General features: G+C 44.0%; 2 protein-coding genes across 14 annotated transcripts in view; one reads left to right on the top strand and one right to left on the bottom strand.

Moving 5' to 3' along the window:
* Positions 1-1,281: 1,281 nt before the first annotated feature.
* On the bottom strand, positions 1,282-5,889 carry LOC135523416 (serine/arginine-rich splicing factor 2-like). Of its 7 annotated transcripts, XR_010452829.1 has the most exons (4): positions 5,359-5,889; positions 2,860-4,022; positions 2,435-2,531; positions 1,282-1,855 (listed from the first exon to the last, which is right to left on the bottom strand). XR_010452829.1 is itself a non-coding variant. In XM_064950075.1 (3 exons), exons 1-2 carry the CDS (start codon positions 5,718-5,720, stop codon positions 3,755-3,757), a joined length of 630 nt encoding a protein of 209 aa, XP_064806147.1. In that variant the 5' UTR covers positions 5,721-5,889; the 3' UTR covers positions 1,282-3,151; positions 3,722-3,754. The 7 variants fall into 7 exon arrangements, 3 of the variants coding, with proteins under 3 accessions (XP_064806147.1, XP_064806148.1, XP_064806146.1); XR_010452828.1 differs by having other exon boundaries at positions 2,435-4,022; XR_010452826.1 differs by having other exon boundaries at positions 1,282-2,531.
* A 115-nt stretch (positions 5,890-6,004) lies between these two features.
* The window catches only part of LOC135523415 (E3 ubiquitin ligase RNF157-like), a 38,305-nt gene continuing 17,553 nt past the window's right edge, over positions 6,005-26,756 (top strand). For 6 of the 7 annotated variants that reach the window (XM_064950071.1, XM_064950066.1, XM_064950073.1 and 3 more), the window contains exons 1-9: positions 6,005-7,053; positions 9,548-9,666; positions 19,832-19,920; positions 20,422-20,571; positions 20,668-20,785; positions 21,129-21,239; positions 21,684-21,731; positions 22,630-22,701; positions 23,068-23,227. In XM_064950071.1, coding sequence (XP_064806143.1) covers positions 6,966-7,053; positions 9,548-9,666; positions 19,832-19,920; positions 20,422-20,571; positions 20,668-20,785; positions 21,129-21,239; positions 21,684-21,731; positions 22,630-22,701; positions 23,068-23,227 — 955 coding nt within the window. In that variant the 5' untranslated portion in view covers positions 6,005-6,965. The remainder of the gene's footprint in view (positions 7,054-9,547; positions 9,667-19,831; positions 19,921-20,421; positions 20,572-20,667; positions 20,786-21,128; positions 21,240-21,683; positions 21,732-22,629; positions 22,702-23,067; positions 23,228-26,756) is intronic. The other variant, XM_064950067.1, reaches the window with a different exon arrangement.

Below are 26,756 nucleotides of genomic sequence, written 5' to 3'. Positions count from 1 at the left end.
ATCTATGGTGCTTTCAAGACAACCGGGGGAAGAAATAGGTTAAATCATGACGTCAAACTTCAGGTCACTAAATTGGAGCTCAAGAAAGATTCCAGAGAATGACTTGGAATTCTGAGTTCCCAGTTTTCATGAACGCACTGAAGTCAGAGATAAATTCCCAGTTGTTTTGAACGTGGCAATAAGTGGTTAGCTGATGTTAAATACCCATCCAGACGTTGTAATATCCGGCAGGCGTCAGCAATGTCTGGGCAGAGGACCGCACCCATGACGTGGTTAGCTGTTATATAAAATACCCAAGGAGGTGCACGTTTTGTCTTTTGCCCTAACACCACACAGCTGAGATCTATTAGGCGTCAGTAACGCCTGGGCAGCGGAACATGCCCAAAGCTTTAGTAAGCTTGAACCTAGCAGCACCAAAACAAAGGGACTGAGTATTGGGTGACCATTACATTGCAAGCTTCTCACTTACACGTTGCCCTTTCAGCATGGCATACTTTGACTGAGAAAATGGCCTATGGGAATAGAGCAGAGGTATTCAAATTTTTACCAAGGTCCGGAACCTGCTCATTTTCTGTTCTACATGATAATTCATTGCATCCACCTAGTGTGCCAGGGTGAAAGCACTGGGTTATAAAGGAATGGCACTAATTGAGATCCAAATCGGTTTGAGTCAAGGGCTATGCAGTGGTTCTCAAACCTCTCCTCATAAACCCAAGACGTTTCATTTATGTTGTAGCCCAGAATTAGCTTACCTGGCTCACCTATTCAAGAGCTTGATAATGAGTTGACAAGTAAAATCATGCGTGCTTGCGCTGGAATAGCTCAAATACAGAGAACGGATGGAGGTCCCACAGGAAAGGTTTGAGAACCACTTGTATAGAGGAAGCACTGTGTCAAGAACTGGCTTGTGCACAGTGAAGGAATGGGTCTCACATTGTCTTTTGGGTACATAAGGTCTGTAGACCTATAGACTTTGTGTTTAATGGAAGATGAGCAAAGAGGAGAGCTGATGCCCATATTAAAGCAGACACATACTTGGTAAATATGGCCATCAGCTTCATTCAAGGTGTAGCAATACAATCATTGACTAAATAATATTACAAACATGTTTTTTTCATTTTCAGAGGTGTAGAATTGCTAAAATTGTAGTATGCTGTAACAACTCATGAGGAATCTAGTTTGAAAATCACTTAATGGGTATTGGCTAGCGGTGTGAAGGAGCCATTACCGACAGGCTCAAGGACTGTTAGGGCAGATCTTGTAACAAAATAGTGAATCAAATTAACCACAAATGTTTATTAGCATTCACCTAAAGCAGTTACAAGAAATCTTGCGAGGGTACACAAAATCCACAGATTCATTTGTTAAGCTAGTGGAATGCCCTTCATCAAACCCTCCCCTATCAAGCCTTTTCCATCAACAATGTACAACCAGCTCACAACAGAGGGACTAAACCACAGTTGGAGGGGGGTTTGGGATAGGCTGGTGGAACAAGCTTGATCGAACAAACGTTAAACGCGGGGATCAGGCTGGTTCCACCAGGCTAGGGTTGGGAGAGAGAGAATGGGAAAAAGGAGTGTATTTGCACATCAGGAATGGGAAGAGACCACATGAGAACAACACAGGGGGAGAGATGGCGTGATCAGATCTACCACCACAGCTGTAATTGACTCTTACAAACCAGAACAAGGCAAACGGCAGCAGTAGCACCAAGACGAGCGCCAGGCGACAACTGCACCGGGCACTCACAGGGTACCGCAACACCCCCGCCAGCCACTGCACTGCCACCTCACCATCAGCACTGCATCGCACCTTAACAGCTAACCAGCAATACTCAACTGCTACACAACTGCGCCTAATGCACAAAAGATAACAAGAGAGGAGGGTTAGAATTCACAGGAAAGCAAACGTAGAACAGAGAAACGGCAAGAAAAAAAAGATCTAGTATACATACGTTAGGCAAAAACAAAAACTGCTAGGCAGGTTAACCAATTACATAACACCTGACATTTGATACAATATTGGCTTATTATTGTTCCTTCTCACTTCCCTCTACATGTTACTGCTTTTGCTTAGAAAATAATGGAAAATATTTAGGGGCTATTCACTCTCCCTTTGCTAAAATCAACTCTGCAAAAAAACAAAACAAACAAAGTTAACTCAAAAACCAGAATCTGTCTGTAGAGAATAAAAGACTACTAAATACAGAGAAAAGCTGTAGCTACTTCACCATAAAATGTTTTATTAACAAGATCAAATCAAAATGCAACAAACCAGCACTAACAATAAGACAAAATCCAGTATTCACCTTACAAAACCTTTAAACGTGTCCTCTACTCTAGTCATGGGAGTTACATCGCCTTGGTAATTATATAGTAGAGTCTTTCTGGGCAACTGAAACCAAATAAATCATTTTAGACCAAGTCACAATAACCTTTTGGTCAGTATTCTGTGGGGCATAGAGGGGTGTCCACTGGCAGACTTATGATCTGGTTGGCGTCCGCAGCGAAGAAGTCTCCATCATATCTCACCTGGAAAGAAAAGACAAGCGGTGTTGGTGGCGGTCAAATGATACGCTGCTAGTTTGAGAACAGTTTGATTGTCTAGTTGTGTCAATCTAAAGTCAAATGTACAGATTGACCATTCCATCGTGGACTTGTCGGTTTGTTTTTAAATGGCGATTTAACATGTCAACTGTCCATGTTACTGGTACAGAACTGATCCTTTCCCTTGTGGGCAGGAAATAAGTTCTTAACAGCGTCAGTCGTCTTCACACTCCAAGGGCCCCCCACCCAAAGCTACCTCTCAATATCACAATTGTTTGCTTATTTTTACTCAGGCATTTATTGGACAACAAACCTTGGGGTCCTCCCTCCTTCACCAGTGAGACCACAGACACAGCGGTACAGCCAGCAGAATTCTGTCTGTGGTCCTGTGAAAGTTCCGTACCTCACCACCACCTCACACCTCACCAACTGACAGCACGGACCACGCGTCGCCATTGACGACCTGCTCCATAGCAACCGCCATCGCACCCACCAACTCAGCAACAGGCAGGTCACATGGGCGGGTCGCGTCACACCACACTAACTGCTCTCACACTGCCATCTCAGCCACACCCCCACCTCTCTGTTTGACAAGAGGACCGCAGCTTGGAGGAGAGAATTCCACATTTAGGTAAACGAATGTTTGATTTTAGCACCCCGCCATAAATATAGCATCTCAAAAATAATAGGCCCATTTTGAAAATATTGTAAAGAATTTTAGCTTACTTTACTTCTGACCTTCCATGTAGATAAAATCCTAATGTTGGCTGATGTGTCAGTTTGGTTGGATGTAAAACATTGGTAGACACCCACACACTTAAATAAATGCATTCAAGTGTACAGATATCCAGATTTATTTCCTGACTTGACTTTTGTACCCTGCAACTGCATTTTACTTGATGTGCACTACTTTCTGAACTGGTTCTAAAACCTAGTTTACAGTAGTTTCCCCTGCAACAAAACCCAGGGTCAGGATTCTGCAGTCTTGACTGGTACGCTGCAACGCTGGTGACTAAATAAGACTAAAGTGTCACACTCAATATCAGACTGTCAAGGCTGCAGAACACTGTCCAACTGCATTTGAATTTAAACCTACCCTGTAGTCTCTCCTACACGAACCAAACTATCCTTGCATATATGTGATGGTCACACCCCTTCTCCCCTTCCCTGTGTACCGTTTTAATGGCTCCGGGTTGGAGCTGTTGTTACTAAGAGTCGGTTCCGTTGTCCTCGGGGGACTTGGGCCTGCTCTTGGACCGCGACCTGGATTTGGAGCCTTTGTTGGAAGCCGGGCTGCGGGAGCGGGACCTGGAAGCACCGCGGGACCTCGATCGAGATGGGGACTTGCTCTTGCGGGGGGTGCGGGACTTGGAACGGGACCTAGAGTAGGAACGAGACCGGGAGCGGCTGTAGTCACGGCCACGGGAACGGCTCCGGGAACGACTGCGTCTGCGTCGACGGGGGCTGGCGGAACGACTGAGGGGGAAGAGGAGAAACATGGAGAAATCTTTACCCAGAGAAATTAACAGCAACGCGGGTTAAACAAGTCCCTGTCCTTTTGCTAGACTAATTGGAGATTTGCAACTCACAAACTCAACTGAAAACATGGTACCTAGTTCTCTACAAAAAGTAAACAAACTACTTCGCCAGACAAAAACCCATGCAAATGCTTAACTTGCCAACCAGTTAGCTTAGGTTTAAAGTAGTAGCCCAGTGAAAAAAATTGCAATTTCAAAAAACTCCTACCCAAACAAAGTGGACTCATCCTATAGTTTTATTTGTGGCCAACTCATAAAAAAAAAAATCTAAAACCCCACCTCAAAATTTTATCTCGTTTGAGATGGCAATTTCCCCAGAGGATGATGTCATCCTGAGGATTAGTTTACCAATCAGCCGTCTACTTGCATTTTTTTAACAGCGGTATATGCCCACACTATTCGGTTGGGGTACACCCACACAACTTCAACACAGGAAAGTTACTTTAACATACTGCCCAACTACAGTTAAAAAGCCGTGCTCAGCTGTTAGCAGCCAATACCCTGGTAACCGCACACAAGCGGCACACCGTGCTTCTACACCTACATTTGTTTGCAGTTTGTGGTTTTAGGAAGGGCTTTATAAATACATTTGATTTGACATTTCAGCAAAAAAAAAAAAAACTTGTATTGCTTACGAAGTTTAATGCTCAATGAAATAATTTGGTAATGACTCAAATTGCAATCATCCTATTTTAAATTGCCAGTAAGAAACTGCTAGCCATTGGCTGCTAACAGCAGAGAACTGGTAGCTAAATAACAAGCACCAACAGGGCCGATCGCCCTCTAGTGGCGAAAGTAAGAACAGCCGAAATTGCAGTCAGGATTTTTTTTTTTTTTTTCACATTGGAGGCTACCGTTACGTAACTCAAAATACATTTACATACTGTGTTAAGTTTAAGTGCAGGAGATTACAAAATGTATAAAAATGCTGGAAGTGAATGCTGTAATTAAACAATTAACCCATGCAAAAGAGAAAAACCCGTGTGCATTAAGGAAATAAGACACCTGGCTCAAATAAATACCATCTCTAATAACACTGATGTGTTTAGTGATTTAAGCAAATACACACGCATGGGCCACTAATTTAAGTTTTACGGCACTTAATTAGCATTATTTTTTAAGGAAAATTACTTAAAATATCGTATAATGATTCATGAAGATGTTATTCACGAGGGTTAATATTTTAATAAGGTAAGGCCAGTTACGTCATCGTTGCTGTAGTTTTCAACAATTGCAAGTTACGATGTTTTTTTCAAACTGAACCAATAACTTACCTCCTGCTCCTGCGACCATAGCCTCCGTGCCTCCTTGGAGGTCCACCGCCGCCTCGGCGCCCGAAGTGAGAGTCTGGTGGACGGCCATAGCGCGCCATCTGGACTCGCAGTTCCCGCCCGTCAAGCAAGGCCCCGTCCATGGCGTCCATCGCGTCTTCAGCGTCGCGGTTATCGTGGAACCGCACGAAAGCGAACCCGCGGCTCTCCTTGGTGTACCGATCGCGGGGGATGTACACGTCTCCCACCCGGCCGTACTTCTCGAAAACTCGTCGTAGTGTCTCAGGAGAAGTTCGGTAGGTGAGATTGTCCACTTTGAGCGAGGTCATACCCTCGACATCGGGCGGGGGCCTTCCGTAGCTCATCTTTACTCCTCAATATGAAACAGCCAGACGATTACAAATCGAAAACAAACTATTCAAGACTTGTTTTCCGATTAAAATAGTTATTTTTGGTAAAATGCGATGTTGTTTTGCTGATTTCCAGGCCTACCTCACACACGTTCTCTCAACTCCTTGCACGTGAAATGGCGGCGCCAGAGCTTCCTTGTTCTGTGTGGGCGGGTTCAGAACTCCTCCCGGTGCTCTACAGTGCCCCATAGAGGACTGGAGTAGTACAACAGTTAACGCTCACTGATCATGTCAAGGTGGAAATAGCAACATTGTTCAAGTGTATTTTACGCCTGCTACATTAGGTTATACAAAAGCATACCGTTTGTACATTATAGGCTGCAACGCTGTAGCTATCTAGCCTACGTGGCATGTTATCAGTTTCTCATATTATTTTATCACTGTTCAGTTCAGATACAAGCCTATACTTGCCAAATTGCCTATCAATAATGATGCGTGTAGCCTAAATTGATTGTCTATTTCTGTCCAAATTTCAAAGACACATTTCATTTTATATATATAATTACGCAGCTCTGCATGTCGTTGTAACAGTCACTCTACATTGCATTATTAAGCCATCATCTGCTGCAGCATTGCAGTGATTCGTTCCCACATTTGGGGAAGGTCACGTTATAGCGAACCGGGAGCTGCCTGCCTGCTGATATTGTACTGCGCAAAACCCATAGTCCGGATTTGTGCCTGACGTCATGGGTAGCCACCATTAGATTCGTTCTTTGACAATTGGAGCACGGAGAGTCCAAGCAAAGATAGCCATCAGCATCCCCGCACGGCCTTACAAACGGGAGAGAACAAACAGAAAAGATGTCGAGTGGACCGTTATACTGCGCTACATAGGGAGATACCTCGTTTTCCTCCTCAAAGCGGCCCCCGAAAAGCGCTGCAGTGAAGAGGAGAATGCGTCTCTAAGTGAAAGGATACATAGCTTTGCTGTTAAAGGGACGCAGTTGTTGCTTTTCTGCCTCTAAACAAACAGTGACAGTTCCACGGGGCTTTGGATAAAGCAATAACAACAACTAATCCCCAGAACGAGCACAACAACTAGGCTACGGCTGCTAACGGCAGGGAACCAAGGACATAAACCAAGAATAACAATGGAAACGGCAGCAGGAACTGGTTTAAGTTAAAGACAATAGAGATTTTTGAGAATAGCGAATGTTTTCTTGGTATGTACGTTAATTTGAGCTTTTATATTCTGTGGAAATGGGAGCTTTGACCAGCAGACAAAATGCAGGAGTGGAAGAGGTCGATATACCGTCCAACTCGGTGTACCGCTATCCACCGAAATCTGGTAAGTGGTGCCTGTGCCTCATTGGCGACAGCACACTCATGAATAGGAGCGAACCTAGCCTGGAAACGCCACATTGAATTCTATGTCAGGCATAAATGAGTTTATCAGGATAGTTTCCTGTTATGAGCTGTACAAGCCAGAATGTTGAATAGAATTATATTTTAAAGGCCCTTTGCAGTCAAAAACATGATTTTTTCCCCGTGTTTTTTATATATATTTCCATAATGAGGTAGGAATAATACTGTGAAATTGTGAACATGAGGATATGCCTTTTTTTGTGTTAGAGCTGTTTGAAAATACCGCCTGACATTTCAACCTTTTTTGGTGGGATGGAGTTTTGGCCTTCCATGCTTATAATCACCATGTGTTAAATTCACCAATAGACCAATAAGAAAGAGAGTTCCAAACCTCTCTGCCAATAATATCTCATTTTCAGTTTTCCCCTCTCAGACCAGTCCCCAAATTCTTGCTTGAGAAATTGCTCTTGCTAAGAAGCTATTTTTGTTTGTTTTTGACCATTTTAGTTGAGACCAATCACAGTAAGTCACTTAATTGTTACCCATACAATATTTGATATTAAAGTGTCCACTTACATTTTTCAAATAACCGATTTTAAATTCTGTTTATTTATGGCCCTGTAAATCGAACCCTGCCCTTATGCTAGGTATAAGATACAACATGAGTGGTAACGGATGTGTGTGTGTGGAGGAGGGTTGATATCCAAGGACACAGAGACGGCCAGTGTAACCAGACTCCCTGTCTGCCATTCTACTGCATCTGAATCTCTGGCTGCAGGTCCTTAGATTATGTGGAGGAGTATGTCTGGCTGCAGGTCCTTAGATTATGTCTCCCTTTGTCTCTGGTTATGTCCAAAAATGGCACCCTTCTTAACTGTGCTACTTCTGACCAGGGCCCATCGTTCACCATGGGTATAGGGTACCATTCCAGACTCAAACCTTGTTTCTGCAAAGGGAAGGATCCCTGCCGCTACCTCGCTCTACAACCAAGGTGCATAAATTTAAGCGCAAACTGAAGAAGAGAGGCTATTCAGCAACACTTGGAGGACAATGAAATTAAGTAAATAAACATCTTTATTGCTAATACCCATCCTCCCAAATGATCTGCATTCAGTTTGGATTCCCATAGGCATACTTTCACCCAGCGGTGCAAATTTGGTTTTAGAAGTGGGGGGGGGGGGACATCATTTTTATAATATTTTTTTAAAATCTAGCTGGATAACCACTCCAAAACAGTTTACACGACCGCTTGGAGGCATCAACATGGTCCTAAAGCACACCAGTGCCTCGTTTTGTATCACATTCCAATGATAAAACCGGGGGGGGGGGCAAAAATGCTATTTTAGAATTTGGGGGGGACGTGTCCCCTCGTTCCCAGTGAAAGTTGCGCCCCTGCGTTCACTTATCCAGTCATGACAGATATCAGTCATTGAGTTAAGAAGAGAGAATTGTTTTTTTTTTTTTTTTAAGAATGTGGTATAAGACTGTGTTAGCATGCTGAGCTAAAGCGTATGAATTAGTCTAGGGAGCTAACACAAGCCTTAAGGTGTGAGGCAAGGTGGCTCATCACTTGAGCGTTGTTTACTGAACCACTTCCATCACCGTTATTGAGTAGCAATGGCCTGGCCTGGGATCTCTTACTTGGATTGCTCAGCTTCAGCTTCGTGTGTGTGTCTGTGCAGAAATACACACAGTGGGCATTCAAGGGCAGTTGATAGGCTTACAATCCCTACAGCTGATTATAATTTGAATGGGGTCTGGCTGTCTGCGTTTCTATGACCCTTTCAAAACATACATTCTAATTATTTCTCTACCAGGCAGTGTCACAACAAAGGTGTTTTGTTCCTGATCAGAATCATCTATTTATTTAAACTGTACCTTTAGTTAACTAAGCAAGTCAGTTAAGAACAAATTCTTATTTTCAATGATGGCCTAGGAACAGTGGGTTAACTTCTGGGGCAGAACGACAGATTTGTACCTTGTTAGCTCGGGGGTTTGAACTTGCAACCTTTCAATTACTAGTCCAACACTCTAACCACTAGGCTACCCTGCTGCCCCAATTTCTGAGTTGAAAAACACAAAGTGCTTTTACAAGCACTGCGTGTGGGGTGGAAACAGCCAGAACAGCTACGTTGATTCAGACCAGCCAACCCGAGTCTGCTGTTTACCAGACATTACTTTACTGTGTAACCACAGATCTAGGATCAGTTACATTACCACAAACCGTAATTTAGAAAATAGGGGGTTAAAGACATTTCTGATATAAAATCAGTGCTTAGAGGCAATGTCTACTCTACCTATTCCCTATCTGTTTCTCCCCCTATTGGCTAAGATTAGAACCAGGGTTGGAAAACCTTGTCCTAGCTCGGTGAACTCCTTTAACTGTCCTCTGTTCAAGTAAAAGGGGAGAAACCTATTTGGGCTGTAGTGTCTGTATTGGGATCAGGTTTGCTCACTTCCTCTTCTTGTTCCCACAGGAAGCTACTTTGCCAACCACTTCATCATGGGCGGGGAGAAGTTTGACTCCACCCACCCCGAGGGATACCTGTTCGGAGAGAACACTGACCTCAACTTCCTGGGAATCAGACCAGTGGCGGTACTGATTCTCACACTAAGCTACACTACACTAAACTAAACCTGGGTTCAAATATGACTTACTATTTAAGGTATTTAAATTACTTTCAAAGACATTTGGAAGTAAGTATTCAAATATTTTTTATTTTAAAAGGCAAATTGTTGAATATTGGAATGTATTTAGAAATACACTTGGCAAGCATTTGAAGATACTCACATACACGACATCTCTCTCTCTCTCTCTCTGTGCCTTGCTCTCTCTACATTTTAGTCATTTAGTAGAAGCTTTTATCCAGAGTGACTTACAGTAAGTAGTGAGTGCATACATTTTTGTATTGGTCTCCTGTGAGAATCAAACCCACAACCCTGGCATTGCAAGCACCATGCTGTACCAACTGAGCTACACAGGATATCTCTGTGTCTCTCTCTTTCTCTGTCTCTCTCAAATTCTGTTATATAAGTCATCCTGCCCTCTCTAAGCAGATGGCAATGTAGAGCCACATCTCTCTTCCCCACTCACTACATCTCTCTCCCGGAGTTGTTAACTGTGATCTGCAGCACAGGTCTAGTGTATTTCAGATGACCCCTACTCTGGATTTGTACAGCTGTGTGTGTGTGTGTGTGTGTGTGTGTGTGTGTGTGTGTGTGTGTGTGTGTGTGTGTGTGTGTGTGTGTGTGTGTGTGTTGGTGTGTGTGTTGGTGTGTGCGTGTGTGTGTGTGTGTGACTGGAAGTACACACGCCTGTGATGTTGGGGATTTAGACAACAGCTTACTGCAGTAATTATGGTTGGAAAAGGAGAGTATATTACTGGAAACTTTTAAAGTTTACCAGTAAACTACCAGAATTCAATCTATCTTTCAAGGATTTGAAGTAATCTCACACGACATGTCGTGGCCCTTTTGGGTATTTTAGATAATCACAGGTGTCTGTAATTATCTCTGGCCCTCTGTGTGACCTTATCACGTGTCAATTATATCACACCATTAAATAAGATGATTTAAAAATAAACAAATGGTATGACAAAGTTTTAAAGCATTATCTTAAATATAAACCACAAAGTTAATGAATACCATTGGTGTTTAATGTGAGCATTTCAGCATAATATCCTTTTTAGGCACTTTTATTTATTTGACTAAAACAATATGTATTTGTTATCAATGTTTTGTGGTCAAACTGGTGGCAGTTGTGAAGAAAAGTCAATAACTGGAAGTGTTGAAGAGTTAATTGAAAATAATGCCGTTGTTGATTGGTTGTTTTTGTTCATTAATTAGGCTATTTTCTCTTGAACCATATGGTCTATCTACTAGAACGTCATGGAAAATATTGACATACAGTTGAAGTCTGAAGTTTACATACACCTAAGCCAAATGCATTTAAACTCAGTTTTTCACAGTTCCTGACACTTAATCCTAATAAAAATTCCCTGTCAGTTGGGATCACCACTTTATTTTAAGAATGTGAAATGTCAGAATAATAGTAGAGAGTGATTTATTTAAGCTTTTATTTCTTTCATCACATTCCCAGTGGGTCAGAAGTTTACATACACTCAATTAGTATTTGGTAGCATTGCCTTTAAATTGTTTAACTTGGGTCAAACGTTTCGGGTAGCCTTCCACAAGCTACCCACAATAAGTTGGGTAATTTTGGCCCATTCCTTCTGACAGAGGTTTGTAGGCCTCCATATATATATATAGCACTCACATCCATAGCCATGAAGTGCTTTGAAAGGTTGGTAATGGCTCACATCAACACCATTATCCCAGAAACCCTAGACCCACTCCAATTTGCATACCGCCCAAATAGATCAACAGATGATGCAATCTCTATTGCACTCCACACTGCCTTTTTCCACCTGGACAAAAGGAACACTTATGTGAGAATGCTATTCATTGACTACAGCTCAGAGTTCAACACCATAGTGTCCTCAAAGCGCATTACTAAGCTAAGGATCCTAGGACTAAACATCTCCCTCTGCAACTGGATCCTGGACTTCCTGACGGGCCGACCCCAGGTGGTGAGGGTAGGTAACACATCTGCCATGCTGATCCTCAACACTGGAGCTCCCCAGGGGTGTATGCTCAATTCCCTCCTGTACTCCCTGTTCACCCACGACTGCATGGCCTGGCACGACTCCAACACCATCATTAAGTTTGCAGACGACACAACAGTGGTAGGCCTGATCACCGACAATGACGAGACAGCCTATAAGGAGGAGGTCAGAGACCTGTCCGGGTGGTGCCAGAATGACAGCCTATCCCTCAACGTAACTAAGACAAAGGAGATGATTGTGGACTACAGGAAATGGAGGACCGAGCATGCCCTCATTCTCATCGATGGGGCTGTTGAGCAGGTTGAGAGCTTCAAGTTCCTTTGTATCAACAACAAACTATAATGGTCCAAACACACCTAGACAGTCGTGAAGAGGGCACGACAAAGCCTATTCCCCCTCAGGAAACTAAAAAGATTTGGCATGGGTCCTGAGATCCTCAAAAAGTTCTACAGCTGCAACATCGAGAGCATCCTGACTGGTTGCATCACTGCCTGGTATGGCAATTGCTCGTCCTCCGACCGCAAGGCACTACAGGGGGTAGTGCGTACGGCTCAGTACATCACTGGGGCTCAGCTGCCTGCCTTCCAGGACCTCTACACCAGGCGCTGTCCGAGGAAGGCCCTAAAAATTTTCAAAGACCCCAGCCACCCCAGTCATAGACTGTTCTTTCTACTATCGCATTGTAAGCGGTACCGGAGTGCCAAGTCTAGGACAAAAAGGCTTCAGTTTTTACCCCCAAGCCAAAAGAGTCCTGAACAGGTAATCAAATGGCTACCCGGACTATTTGCATTGTGTGCCCCACCCCAACCCCCTCTAACCCCTCTTTTACGCTGCTGCTACTCTCTGTTTATCATATATGCATAGTCACTTTAACTATACATTCATGTACAGTCGTGGCCAAAAGTTTTGAGAATCACACAAATATTAATTTCCACTAAGTTTGCTGCCTCATTGTGATATTTTTGTCAGATGTTACTATGGAATACTGAAGTATAATTACAAGTGTTTCATAAGTGTCAAAGGCTTTTATTGACAATTACATCAAGTTGATGCAAAGAGTCAATATTTGCAGTGTTGACCCTTCTTTTTCAAGACCTCTGCAATCTGCCCTGGCATGCTGTCAATTAACTTCTGGGCCACATCCTGACTGATGGCAGCCCATTCTTGCATAATAAATGCTTGGAGTTTGTCAGAATTTGTGTGTTTTTGTTTGTCCACCCGCCTCTTGAGGATTGACCACAAGTTCTCAATGGGATTAAGGTCTGGGGAGTTTCCTGGCCTTGGACCCAAAATATTGATGCTTTGTTCCCCGAGCCACTTAGTTATCACTTTTTCCTTATGGCAAGGTGCTCCATCATGCTGGAAAAGGCATTGCTCATCACCAAACTGTTCCTGGATGGTTGGGAGAAGTTGCTCTCGGAGGATGTGTTGGTACCATTCTTTATTAATGGCTGTGTTCTGAGGCAAAATTGAGTGAGCCCACTCCCCTGGCTGAGAAGAAACCCCACACATGAATGGTCTCAGGAGGCTTTACTGTTGGCATGACACAGGACTGATGGTAGCGCTCACCTTGTCTTCTCCGGACAAGCTTTTTTCCGGATGCCCCAAACAATCGGAAAGGGGATTCATCAGAGAAGATGACTTTACCCCAGTCCTCAGCAGTCCAATCCCTATACCTTTTGCAGAATATCAATCTGTCCCTGATGTTTTTCCTGGAGAGAAGTGGTTTCTTTGCTGCCCTTCTTGACACCAGGCCATCCTCCAAAAGTCTATGCCTCACTGTGCGTGCAGATGCACTCACACCTGCCTGCTGCCATTCCTGAGCAAGCTCTGTACTGGTGGTGCTCCGATCCCGCAGCTGAATCAACTAGGAGATTCAGGAGACAGGAGACAGTCCTGGAGACAGTCCTGGCTCTTGCTGGACTTTCTTGGGTGCCCTGAAGCCTTCTTCACAACAATTGAACCACTCTCCTTGAAGTTCTTGATGATCTGATAAATGGTTGATTTTAGGTGCAATCATACTGGCAGCAATATCCTTGCCTCTGAAGCACTTTTTGTGCAATGCAATGGTGACAGCACGTGTTTCCTTGCAGGTAACCATGGTTGACAGAGGAAGAACAATGATTCCAAGCACCACCCTCCTTTTGAAGCTTCCAGTCTGTTATTCAAACTCAATCAGCATGACAGAGTGATCTCCAGCCTTGTCCTCGTCAACACTCATGCCTGTGTTTTTAAAATTTTATTTCACCTTTATTTAACCAGGTAGGCTAGTTGAGAACAAGTTCTCATTTGCAACTGCGACCTGGCCAAGATAAAGCATAGCAGTGTGAACAGACAACACAGAGTTACACATGGAGTAAACAATTAACAAGTCAATAACACAGTAGAAAAAAAGGGGAGTCTATATACATTGTGTGCAAAAGGCATGAGGTAGGCGAATAATTCCAATTTTGCAGATTAACACTGGAGTGATAAATGATCAGATGGTCATGTACAGGTAGAGATATTGGTGTGCAAAAGAGCAGAAAAGTAAATAAATAAAAACAGTATGGGGATGAGGTAGGTCAAATTGGGTGGGCTATTTACCAATAGACTATGTACAGCTGCAGCGATCGGTTAGCTGTTCAGATAGCAGTGTTAATGATAGAATCACTGACATGATGTTAGCTGGTCCTTTTGTGGCAGGGCTGAAATGGAGTGGAATTTTTTGGGGGGGATTCAGTTCAGTTCATTTGCATGGCAAAGAGGGACTTTGCAATTCATTGCAATTCATCTGATCACTCTTCATAACATACTGGAGTATATGCAAATTGCCATCATACAAATTGAGGCGGCAGACTTTGTGAAAAATTAATATTTGTGTCATTCTCAAAACTTTTGGCCACGACTTTACATACTACCTCAATTGGCCCGACCAATCAGTGCTCCCGCACATTGGCTAACCGGGCTATCTGCATTGTGTCCCACCACCCGCCAACCCCTCTTATACTCTACTGCTACTCTCTGTTCATCATATATGCATAGTCACTTTAACCATATCTACATGCTACCTCAATCAGCCTGACTAACTGGTGTCTGTATATAGCCTCACTACTTTTATAGCCTCCCTACTGTATATAGCCTGTCTTTTTACTGTTGTTTTATTTCTTTTCTTACCTAACACCTTTTTTGCACTATTGGTTAGAGCCTGTAAGTAAGCATTTCACTGTAAGGTCTACACTTGATGTATTCGGCACACGTGACAAACTTTGATTTGATTTGAAGGTCCTTTGCTGTTGTCCTGGAATTGATTTGCACTTTTCCCACCAAAGTAGGTTCATCTCTAGGAGACAGAACGCATCTCCTTCCTGAGCTGTATGACGGCTGCGTGGTCCCATGGTGTTTATACTTGCGTACTATTGTTTGTACAGATGAACGTGGTACCTTCAGGTGTTTGGACATTGCTCCCAAGGATCAACCAGACTTGTGGAGGTCTACAATTATTTTTCTGAGGTCTTGGCTGATTACATTTGATTTTCCAATGATGTAAAGCAAAGCTGCACTGAGTTTGAAGGTAGGCCTTGAAATATATCCATAGTTAAACCTCCAACTGACTCAAATTATGTCAATAGCCTATCAAAGCTTCTAAAGCCATGACATTTTTTGGGATTTTCCAAGCTGTTTAAAGGCACAGTCAACTTAGTTTATGTACATTTCTGACCCACTGGAATAGTGATACTGTGAATTATAAGTGAAACAATCTTTCTATAAACAATTGTTGGAAAAATGACTTGTGTCATGCAGGAAGTAGACGTCCTAACCAACATGCCGTAACTATAGTTTGTTAAAGAAATTTGTGGAGTGGTTGAAAAACAAGTTTTAATGACTCCAACCTAAGTGTATGTAAACATCCGACTTTAACTGTACATAAAAAAATAGTACTATATATTCATACTTTAAAAAAAAAAGTTATTGAAGTATAAATTACCAAATTTATAATAGATTGTCACACATTTTCTGATAATTACTGAAGATTCCCGGTAACTTTGGTAGATTACTGGTAGCTTTGCGAACCTACCTGTAAAACAGAGTCACTTTAAGACTATAGAGAGAAAGAGGGGTGTGTGTGTGTGTGTGTGTGTGTGCTTGCATGTTCAGATCTCATAGCAGAACTCTTACTGGAGTGTGTTTTTTTTAATGTGTCGGTATTCCGTATTTTAACAGAAGGACCCTTTCCTGGAAACCACACACACACACACACACACACACACACACACACACACACACACACACACACACATCTCCCCCCACAAGAGCGGTGTAGAGATATCCAACCACATCCTCCCTCCCTACTGGATGGCATGTTCCATAGAGGTTCTTCTATACACATTTTACAGTACATTCAGTCATTTAGCAGACACTTATCCAGAATGACTTACAAAAAGTGCATTCGTCTAAAATAAGGAAACAACCGCAGATCAAGGTCACTAAACCTGTTTTCTAAAATGGCACGTTATCAGCCTGACCGTGCCAGGATGAATAAAGAAGTATAAACCACACCTTCAACATAATGCATTTGAGATGGTTTAATGCAGGAAAAGGTTACAATGTATGAATGTAGAATAATGTTATATTCAGAATTAATTTGAGCTCGGAATGAGGTTGGATGATTGTTAGATGGTTGTAGAATGGAAGAGTCATGAAAGGTGCCGTCAGAGATGGTGTTGTAAGACGAAGAGGAAAACTTGATGATTTAAGTGATGGTTCGGGATGGTTGAAGCATCGTGATGGTTCGGGATGGTTGATGGCTTGATGGCTCAGGATGTTTGGTGGCGCTTGATGGTTGGTGGAGGTTGATGGTTGGTGGAGGTTGATGGTTGGTGGAGGTTGATGGTTGGTGGAGGATGATGGTTGGTGGAGGATGATGGTTGGTGGAGGATGATGGTTGGTGGAGGATGATGGTTGGTGGAGGTTGATGGAGGTTGATGGTTGGTGGAGGTTGGTGGAGGTTGATGGTTGGTGGAGGTTGGTGGAGGATGATGGTTGGTGGAGGATGATGGTTGGTGGAGGATGATGGTTGGTGGAGGATGGTGGTTGGTGGAGGATGATGGTTGGTGGAGGTTGATGGTTGGTGGAGGATGATGGTTGGTGGAGGATGATGGTTGGTGGAGGATGATGGTTGGTGGAGGATGATGGTTGGTGGAGGATGATGGTTGGTGGAGGATGATGGTTGGTGGAGGTTGATGGTTGGTGGAGGATGATGGTTGGTGGAGGTTGATGGAGGTTGATGGTTGATGGAGGTTGATGGTTGGTGGAGGTTGATGGTTGGTGGAGGTTGGTGGAGGTTGATGGTTGGTGGAGGTTGGTGGAGGATGATGGTTGGTGGAGGATGATGGTTGGTGGAGGATGATGGTTGGTGGAGGATGATGGTTGGTGGAGGATGGTGGTTGGTGGAGGTTGATGGTTGGTGGAGGTTGATGGTTGGTGGAGGATGATGGTTGGTGGATGTTGATGGTTGGTGGAGGTTGATGGTTGGTGGAGTTTGATGGTTGGTGGAGTTTGATGGTTGGTGGAGGTTGATGGTTGGTGGAGGTTGATGGTTGGTGGAGGTTGATGGTTGGTGGAGGTTGATGGTTGGTGGAGGTTGATGGTTGGTGGAGGTTGATGGTTGGTGGAGGTTGATGGTTGGTGGAGGTTGATGGTTTGTGGAGGTTGATGGTTTGTGGAGGTTGATGGTTTGTGGAGGTTGATGGTTGGTGGAGGATGATGGTTGGTGGAGGTTGATGGAGGTTGATGGTTGGTGGAGGTTGATGGTTGGTGGAGGTTGGTGGAGGTTGATGGTTGGTGGAGGTTGGTGGAGGATGATGGTTGGTGGAGGATGATGGTTGGTGGAGGATGATGGTTGGTGGAGGTTGATGGTTGGTGGAGGTTGATGGTTGGTGGAGGATGATGGTTGGTGGAGGATGATGGTTGGTGGAGGATGATGGTTGGTGGAGGATGATGGTTGGTGGAGGATGATGGTTGGTGGAGGATGATGGTTGGTGGAGGTTGATGGTTGGTGGAGGTTGATGGTTGGTGGAGGTTGATGGTTGGTGGAGGTTGATGTTTGGTGGAGGATGATGGTTGGTGGAGGATGATGGTTGGTGGAGGATGATGGTTGGTGGAGGATGATGGTTGGTGGAGGGATGATGGTTGGTGGAGGATGATGGTTGGTGGAGGATGATGGTTGGTGGAGGGATGATGGTTGGTGGAGGATGATGGTTGGTGGAGGATGATGGTTGGTGGAGGATGATGGTTGGTGGAGGATGATGGTTGGTGGAGGTTGATGGTTTGTGGAGGTTGATGGTTTGTGGAGGTTGATGGTTTGTGGAGGTTGATGGTTTGTGGAGGTTGATGGTTTGTGGAGGATGATGGTTGGTGGAGGTTGATGGAGGTTGATGTTTGGTGGAGGATGATGGTTGGTGGAGGATGGTGGTTGGTGGAGGTTGATGGTTGGTGGAGGATGATGGTTGGTGGAGGATGATGGTTGGTGGAGGATGATGGTTGGTGGAGGATGGTGGTTGGTGGAGGATGATGGTTGGTGGAGGTTGATGGTTGGTGGAGGATGATGGTTGGTGGAGGATGATGGTTGGTGGAGGATGATGGTTGGTGGAGGTTGATGGTTGGTGGAGGATGATGGTTGGTGGAGGTTGATGGAGGTTGATGGTTGGTGGAGGTTGATGGTTGGTGGAGGTTGGTGGAGGATGATGGTTGGTGGAGGATGATGGTTGGTGGAGGATGATGGTTGGTGGAGGATGATGGTTGGTGGAGGATGGTGGTTGGTGGAGGTTGATGGTTGGTGGAGGTTGATGGTTGGTGGAGGATGATGGTTGGTGGATGTTGATGGTTGGTGGAGGTTGATGGTTGGTGGAGTTTGATGGTTGGTGGAGGTTGATGGTTGGTGGAGGTTGATGGTTGGTGGAGGTTGATGGTTGGTGGAGGTTGATGGTTGGTGGAGGTTGATGGTTGGTGGAGGTTGATGGTTGGTGGAGGTTGATGGTTTGTGGAGGTTGATGGTTTGTGGAGGTTGATGGTTTGTGGAGGTTGATGGTTTGTGGAGGTTGATGGTTTGTGGAGGTTGATGGTTTGTGGAGGTTGATGGTTTGTGGAGGTTGATGGTTTGTGGAGGTTGATGGTTGGTGGAGGATGATGGTTGGTGGAGGTTGATGGAGGTTGATGGTTGGTGGAGGTTGATGGTTGGTGGAGGTTGGTGGAGGTTGATGGTTGGTGGAGGTTGGTGGAGGATGATGGTTGGTGGAGGATGATGGTTGGTGGAGGATGATGGTTGGTGGAGGATGATGGTTGGTGGAGGATGGTGGTTGGTGGAGGTTGATGGTTGGTGGAGGTTGATGGTTGGTGGAGGATGATGGTTGGTGGAGGATGATGGTTGGTGGAGGATGATGGTTGGTGGAGGATGATGGTTGGTGGAGGATGATGGTTGGTGGAGGATGATGGTTGGTGGAGGTTGATGGTTGGTGGAGGTTGATGGTTGGTGGAGGTTGATGGTTGGTGGAGGTTGATGTTTGGTGGAGGATGATGGTTGGTGGAGGATGATGGTTGGTGGAGGATGATGGTTGGTGGAGGATGATGGTTGGTGGAGGATGATGGTTGGTGGAGGGATGAGAAATACAACAACAGATCACTGTTGACTGGTGAGGAGATTGATTGTTGAGTGGGGAGGAGATTGATTGTTGAGAGGGGAGGAGATTGATTGTTGAGAGGGGAGGAGATTGATTGTTGAGAGGGGAGGAGATTTAATTTGTTACAGGTGTCGTCTTTCCTCCCAAACTTTAGTTACTTTACACAAACATCATAATGTCAGTTAAATAGTTAAGCGTTGGACATTTTGTATTTTTGACCCACTCAACTCTCTTCTTACACAGTCAGCAACAAAAACACAGTACACCGGGGAAAGACACTCAGATTGTGCAAAGTCCAGTAATAAAAGTGGGGAAAGGAAATGTATCTATTGTTTTAAGTGGGTGAAGTATCCAGGACAATGCTTAGCACTAACCCACCTGATTCAACTGATCAAGGGCTTGGTGATTAGTTGATCAGATCATGTGACGCTTTTGTCATTGTTATTGATGTGACCTTTTGTGATTGGTTCCTTTACAGTTTCCCTATGCGGCCCCGCCTCCTCAGGAGCCAGTAAAGACGCTACGAAGCCTTATAAACATCCGTAAAGATACACTGAGGCTCGTACGGTGAGTATCTCACACAATTTACTTCTAGTTTATATCCCCTTCATTATTATTTTACTTATGCTTACAGATGTAAGATCTTAATTGCATCACCCTTTTGTTACTGAGAATTTTACCGCACAGTAGGAAACTTGTAGTGTGTTTGAGGTTTAAAAGGCTTCCAAAGTTTGTAATTTCCACTTTTAAAATGTTAGACTTGATTTTCTCAAAGGAAAATGTATCAACCCCTACAAAAAAGATCCATTAACTATAATCCACATAATAATTCATAATTCTTTAGGATTCTTTCCATCCTGTCTCAAACCGGCTCAAATTAAAATCCTACATCTGTAGTCTGTTTTATTGCACTAGTCCAACATCTCAACTTCTCCCCCCAGAACCAAATAGCTGGCCGGAGGCTTTCACAAGCTTTGGTTGTGGGTTGCCGAGTTTACTCCCTATACTGTAATTACATTATTGGAATGGTGTGTAGGTGACGCTACCTGTGTTTCTGCATGCTGCCAGGTGTAGTGAGGACCTGAAACTGCCAGGGGAAGATGTGGCAGGGAAAAGCAAAGCCTGTTACAACATAGAGTTCACCTTCGACGCTGACACACAGGTGGCCATCACCATCTACTATCAAGCTATAGAGGAGTTCCACAACGGAGTGCCTATGTAAGTGTGTGTGCGTGTGTGTGTGTGTGTGTGTGTGCGTGTGCGTGCGTGCGTGTACATGTTTATCTCTCTTAACTCTCTGCATCTCTCCTATAGCTACATTCCCCAGGACAGCTCTCTCCAGTCAGAGACAGTGCACTTTAAGAGAGGAGTCTGTCAGCAGTTCTGTCTGCCCTCCCACTCCATCAATCTGTCAGAGTGGGCCGATGAGGAGGTACGGTCTGTGTGTGTGTTTATGCTTATTACTAACGAAGTATGCGTGTTTTCAGTGTATAACCTCTCTTTCTCACCCTCTTTTCTCTCTTTTACACCAACCCCTCTGTGTCTCGCTCTCTCTCTTTTCCTCCACCCTCTCTCTCTGTCTCTGTCTCTCTCTCTGTCTCTCTCTCTCTCTCTCTCTCTCTCTCTCTCTCTTTTCCTCCACCCTCTCTCTCTGTCTCTGTCTCTCTCTCTGTCTCTCTCTCTCTCTCTCTTTTCCTCCACCCTCTCTCTCTCTCTCTCTCTCTCTCTCTCTCTTTTTCTCCACCCCCTCTCTCTCTCTCTATCCCTCTTTCTAGTTGCTGTTTGACATGGATAAGGATGTGTTTCCCATGGTCGTTCAAGCGACAGTAGACGAGGGGGAAGATCACATGGGTCACTCCCATGTCCTCCTGGCCACCTTTGAGAAGGTAAGGAGCTTTAAGTCTGATGTGCTGTAGGATCGTAAGTGAAGTGTTACATTTACAACGTGTTGAAGTATGTTAACTTTGACTCATTAGGTATCTTAATGTTTGTCTGAAATGTTTTGAAATGTTTGACTCTTAAAAGTATCCCACTGGGCACAAACTGGTTGAATCAACGTTGTTTCCACATCATTTCAAACACAAAAAGTCTATATAATAACATTGAATCAAGTTGGAAAACTGATTTCAGTCATCATCATTTTCAGTCATCCAACTTTTAAGCTCAATCCATTGACATGCTTCAAATGTTTGTTGATTTCACATTGAATTCACTTTGGTTGTCAACTCAACCAAATGTAAATGTAAAAGCCAGATGTTGAAATGCAGTCTGTGTCCAGTGGGATTGGATTGTTGTAAGCGTCAGCTAAGTATCTACTGTTTGTTCCACAGCACATGGATGGGAGCTACTGTGTCAAACCTCTGAAACAGAAACAAGTGGTGAGTCTGTTTCCACCAGGTCCTTTTCCTCTCTCTCACTCTCTTCTCTTTGTATTATCTCTCTCACTCTCTTCTCTCTCCTCTCTCTTCTCTCTCTCACTCTCTCCTCTCTCTTCTCTCTCTCTCTCTCTCTTCTCTCTCTCACTCTCTTCTCTCTCTTCTCTCCTCTCTCTTCTCTCTCTCACTCTCTTCTCACTCTCTTCTCTCCTCTCTCTCTCTTCTCTCTCTCACTCTCTTCTCTCTCTCCTCTCTCACACTCTTCTCTCTCTCTCACTCTTCTCTCACTCTTCTCACTCTTCTCACTCTCTTCTCACTCTCTTCTCTCACTCTTCTCACTCTCTTCTCTCTCTTCTCTCTCCTCTCTCTTCTCTCTCTCACTCTCTTCTCACTCTCTTCTCTCCTCTCTCTCTCTTCTCTCTCTCACTCTCTTCTCTCTCTCACTCTTCTCTCACTCTTCTCTCACTCTTCTCTCACTCTTCTCTCACTCTTCTCTCACTCTTCTCTCACTCTTCTCTCACTCTTCTCTCACTCTTCTCACTCTCTTCTCACTCTCTTCTCACTCTTCTCTCTTCTCTCTCTCACTCTTCTCTCTTCTCACTCTCACTCTCTTCTCTCTCTCTTCTCTCTCTTCTCTCTCTTCTCTCTCTTCTCTCTCTCTCTTCTCTCTCTCACTCTTCTCTCTCTTCTCTCTCGCTCACTCTCTTCTCTCTTCTCTCTCTCTCTGTCTTTTCTCTTCTCTCTGTCTTCTCACTCTGTATTCTATCTTGCCTCCTCTCTTTCCTGCCTGTTATTGCCTCTCCCTTCTCCTCCAAACCCTCTCTCCCTCTTTCACCATCCTTCCTGGTATGTTATATAGTGAAACCTTCTCTCTCTCATCCCCAACATGTTTCTTCTCCAGGTGGATGGGGTGAGTTACCTTCTTCAGGAGATCTACGGCATCGAGAACAAGTACAACAGCCAAGAATCAAAGGTACCAAGTTGAGAATTTGGTTGTTTAGGACATGGACTAGTGAACACCTGATTTAACTCATTGAGGGCATGATGATTAGTTGCCAAGTTGAATCAGGTGGTTTTTGTTGTTGTCCGGGGCTACAATAAAACTATGTTGGAGGGACTGGAGTTGGGAACCATTGCTCTAACCAGTTCTACAGAGAGTCATTTTGAATGTTTTGAACAAAAAGCATTGTGTGCAGTAGTCCATGCCCTAAACACACTGGGTTAGAGTATATGGACAGTGAATCTCATTTTTACTGTGTTTGACCAAGCTACCATACTGCTCTCGGAATGTAACGATGTGGTGATGTATTAATTGATTGATTGATGATGTTGTCACCAGGTTGCGGATGATGAGATCAGTGATAACAGTGCGGAGTGTGTGGTGTGTCTGTCAGACGTCCGTGACACACTTATCCTGCCCTGCAGACACCTGTGTCTCTGTAATGCCTGCGCCGACACTCTCCGCTACCAGGCCAACTGCTGCCCCATATGCAGACTGCGTGAGTCTATAATGTCTGTAATGCTACAAAAGACCTTTGTAAGCCATACGACGGCATTTGTGAGCTTCATAGCAAATACATCTAATACATTCTCAGTTAAATCAAATCACATTTTATTTGTTACATGCGCCAAATACGACAGGTGTAGACCTTACAGTGACATTCTTACTTACAAGCCCTTAACCAACAATGCAGTTTTAAGAAAAATAAGTGTTAAGTAAAAAATAACAAATGGTTAAAGAGCAGCAGTAAGATAACCGTAGCAAGGCTATATACAGGGTATTACGGTACAGAGTCAATGTGGAGGCTATATACAGGGTATTACGGTACAGAGTCAATGTGGAGGCTATATGCAGGGTATTACGGTACAGAGTCAATGTGGAGGCTATATACAGGGTATTACGGTACAGAGTCAATGTGGAGGCTATATACAGGGTATTACGGTACAGAGTCAATGTGGAGGCTATATACAGGGTATTATGGTACAGAGTCAATGTGGAGGCTAAATACAGGGTATTACGGTACAGAGTCAATGTGGAGGCTGTATACAGGGGGTACCAGTACAGAGTCAATGTGGAGGCTATATACAGGGGGTACTGGTACAGAGTCAATGTGGAGGCTATATACAGCGGGTACCGGTACAGAGTCAATGTGTGGGGGGACACGTTAGTCGAGGTAAATGAGGCAATATGTACATGTAGGTAGAGTTAAAGTGACTATACATAGATACTAAACAGAGAGGAGCAGCAGCGTAAACGAGGGGCGGGGACAATGCAAATAGTTCGATTAGCTGTTCAGGAGTCTAATGGCTTGGGGGTGAAAGCTGCTTAAGAAGCCTTTTGAACCTAGACTTGGCGCTCCGGTACCGCTTGCCATGCGGTAGCAGAGAGAATAGTCTATGACTGGGGTGGCTGGAGTCTTTGGCAAATTCTTGGGCCTTCCTCTGACACGGCCTGGTATAGAGGTCCTGGATGGCAGGAAGCTTGGCTCCAGTGATGTACTGGGCCGTTCGCACTACCCTCTGTACTGCCTTGCGGTTGGAGGCCGAGCAGTTACCATACCAGCCAGTGATGCAACCAGGATGCTCTCTGGTTCGGCTGTAGAACTTTTTGAGGATTTGAGGACCCATGCCAAATCTTTTCTCCTGAGGGGGAATAGGCTTTGTCGTGCCCTCTTCATGACTGTTTGGACCATGAAAGTTTGTTGGTGATGTGGACACCAAGGAACTTGAAGCTCTCAACCTGCTCCACTACGGCCCCGTTGATATGAATGGGGGAGTGTTCGGTCCTCCTTTTCCTGTAGTCCACGATCAGCTTCTTTGTCTTGCTCATGTTGAGGGAGAGGTTGTTGTCCTGGCAGTGCTCTGACCTCCTGCCTATCGGCTGTCTCATCGTTGTCGGTGATCAGGCCATACCACTGTTGTGTCGTCGGCAGACTTAATGATGGTGTTGGAATCGTGTTTGGCCATGCAGTCATGGGTGAACAAGGAGTACAGGAGGGGACTGAGCACGCATCCCTGAGGGGAACCCGAGTTGAGGATCAGCGTGGCAGATGTGCTGTTACCTACCCTCACCACCTGGGGGCAGCCCGTCAGGAAGTCCAGGATCCAGTTGCAGAGGGAGGTGTTTAGTCCCAGGGTCCGTAGCTTAGTGATGAGCTTTGAGGGCACTATGGTGTTGAACGCTGAGCTGTAGTCAATTAATAGCATTCTCACGTAGGTGTTCCTTTTGTTCAGGTGGGAAAGGGCAGTGTGGAGTGCAATAGAGATTGCATCATCTGTGGATCTGTTTGGGCGGTATGCAAATTGGAGTGGGTCTAGGGTTTCTGGGATAATGGTGTTGATGTGAGCCATGACTAGCCTTTCAAAGCACTTCATGGCAGACGTGATTGCTACGGGTCGGTAGTCATTTAGGCAGGTTACCTTAGTGTTCTTGGGCACAGGGACTATTAGCCTAACTGTTACCCCATCTGCAGACTATGTGAGTCTATAATGCTGCAGAAGACTTTCGTAAGCCATACTCTGGTATGCATAAGACCACCACATCAATACTTAAAGGCCCACCTCAGAGGAAGTTGCTGCACCCATTTCGAGTAATTCCCATCCTAGAGCTGAAATTCTCGTTTAGGTTACACCTCAAAGACTGTTAATACATGTTCAGGAATTGGAGGGTGGAAAATGTTGTGATTTTCACGTGTAGCAGAGAAATAACAACCAGTAAGGCATTGACTTTCAGCTGTCAGTGTAACTAACTAGCATGCTAACCTTTGCTAGCTAATGAAAGTTATGTGAGCACCATTTCAGTTTAGACGGGCACACTGTAAGTCAGGTGAAAATGATTATTTCAGAAAGAGACTAGCAGCCGACCTGTCGAGGTCAGTCACAGCTCTTACTGTTTGATAATTCCATGAAACTGTGTCGGATTCCAGATGTCATTAGTGTTTGGACATGCACACGGATAGGATCAAATAGCTCTTTGTTCTCTCTGTTAGCATTTTAGCTACCTCGCTAAATATCAATGCATTATCTAAACTGCACAGCTAGATATGAAAGCATTATCTAAACTGCACAGCTGTAAATTAATGCATTATCTAAACTGCACAGCTATATATTAATGCATTATCTAAACTGCGCAGCTATATATTAATGCATTATCTAAACTGCACAGCTATATATGAAAGCATTATCTAAACTGCACAGCTGTATATTAATTCATTATCTAAACTGCACAGCTATATATTAATGCATTATCTAAACTGCACAGCTATATATTAATGCATTATCTAAACTGCACAGCTATATATTAATGCATTATCTAAACTGCACAGCTATATATTAATGCATTATCTAAACTGCACAGCTATATATTAATGCATTATCTAAACTGCACAGCTATATATTAATGCATTATCTAAACTGCACAGCTATATATTAATGCATTATCTAAACTGCACAGCTGTATATTAATGCATTATCTAAACTGCACAGCTGTATATTAATGCATTATCTAAACGGCACAGCTGTATATTAATGCATTATCTAAACGGCACAGCTGTATATTAATGCATTATCTAAACGGCACAGCTGTATATTAATGCATTATCTAAACTGCACAGCTGTATATTAATGCATTATCTAAACGGCACAGCTGTATATTAATGCATTATCTAAACGGCACAGCTGTATATTACTGCATTATCTAAACGGCACAGCTGTAGATTACTGCATTATCTAAACGGCACAGCTATATATTACTGCATTATCTAAACGGCACAGCTATATATTACTGCATTATCTAAACGGCACAGCTATATATTACTGCATTATCTAAACTGCACAGCTATATATTACTGCATTATCTAAACTGCACAGCTATATATTAATGCATTATCTAAACTGCACAGCTATATATCAATGCATTATCTAAACTGCACAGCTATATATCAATGCATTATCTAAACTGCACAGCTATATATTAATGCATTATCTAAACTGCGTCTGTGAACCTACCATAGAAATAGAAAGAATATG

This window comes from Oncorhynchus masou, chromosome 31 (assembly GCF_036934945.1).
Source record: "Oncorhynchus masou masou isolate Uvic2021 chromosome 31, UVic_Omas_1.1, whole genome shotgun sequence".
NCBI classification, from domain to species: domain Eukaryota; kingdom Metazoa; phylum Chordata; class Actinopteri; order Salmoniformes; family Salmonidae; genus Oncorhynchus; species Oncorhynchus masou.
The sequence above is the reverse complement of the archived record's forward strand: the minus strand, read 5'-3'. Positions and strand labels throughout refer to the sequence as shown.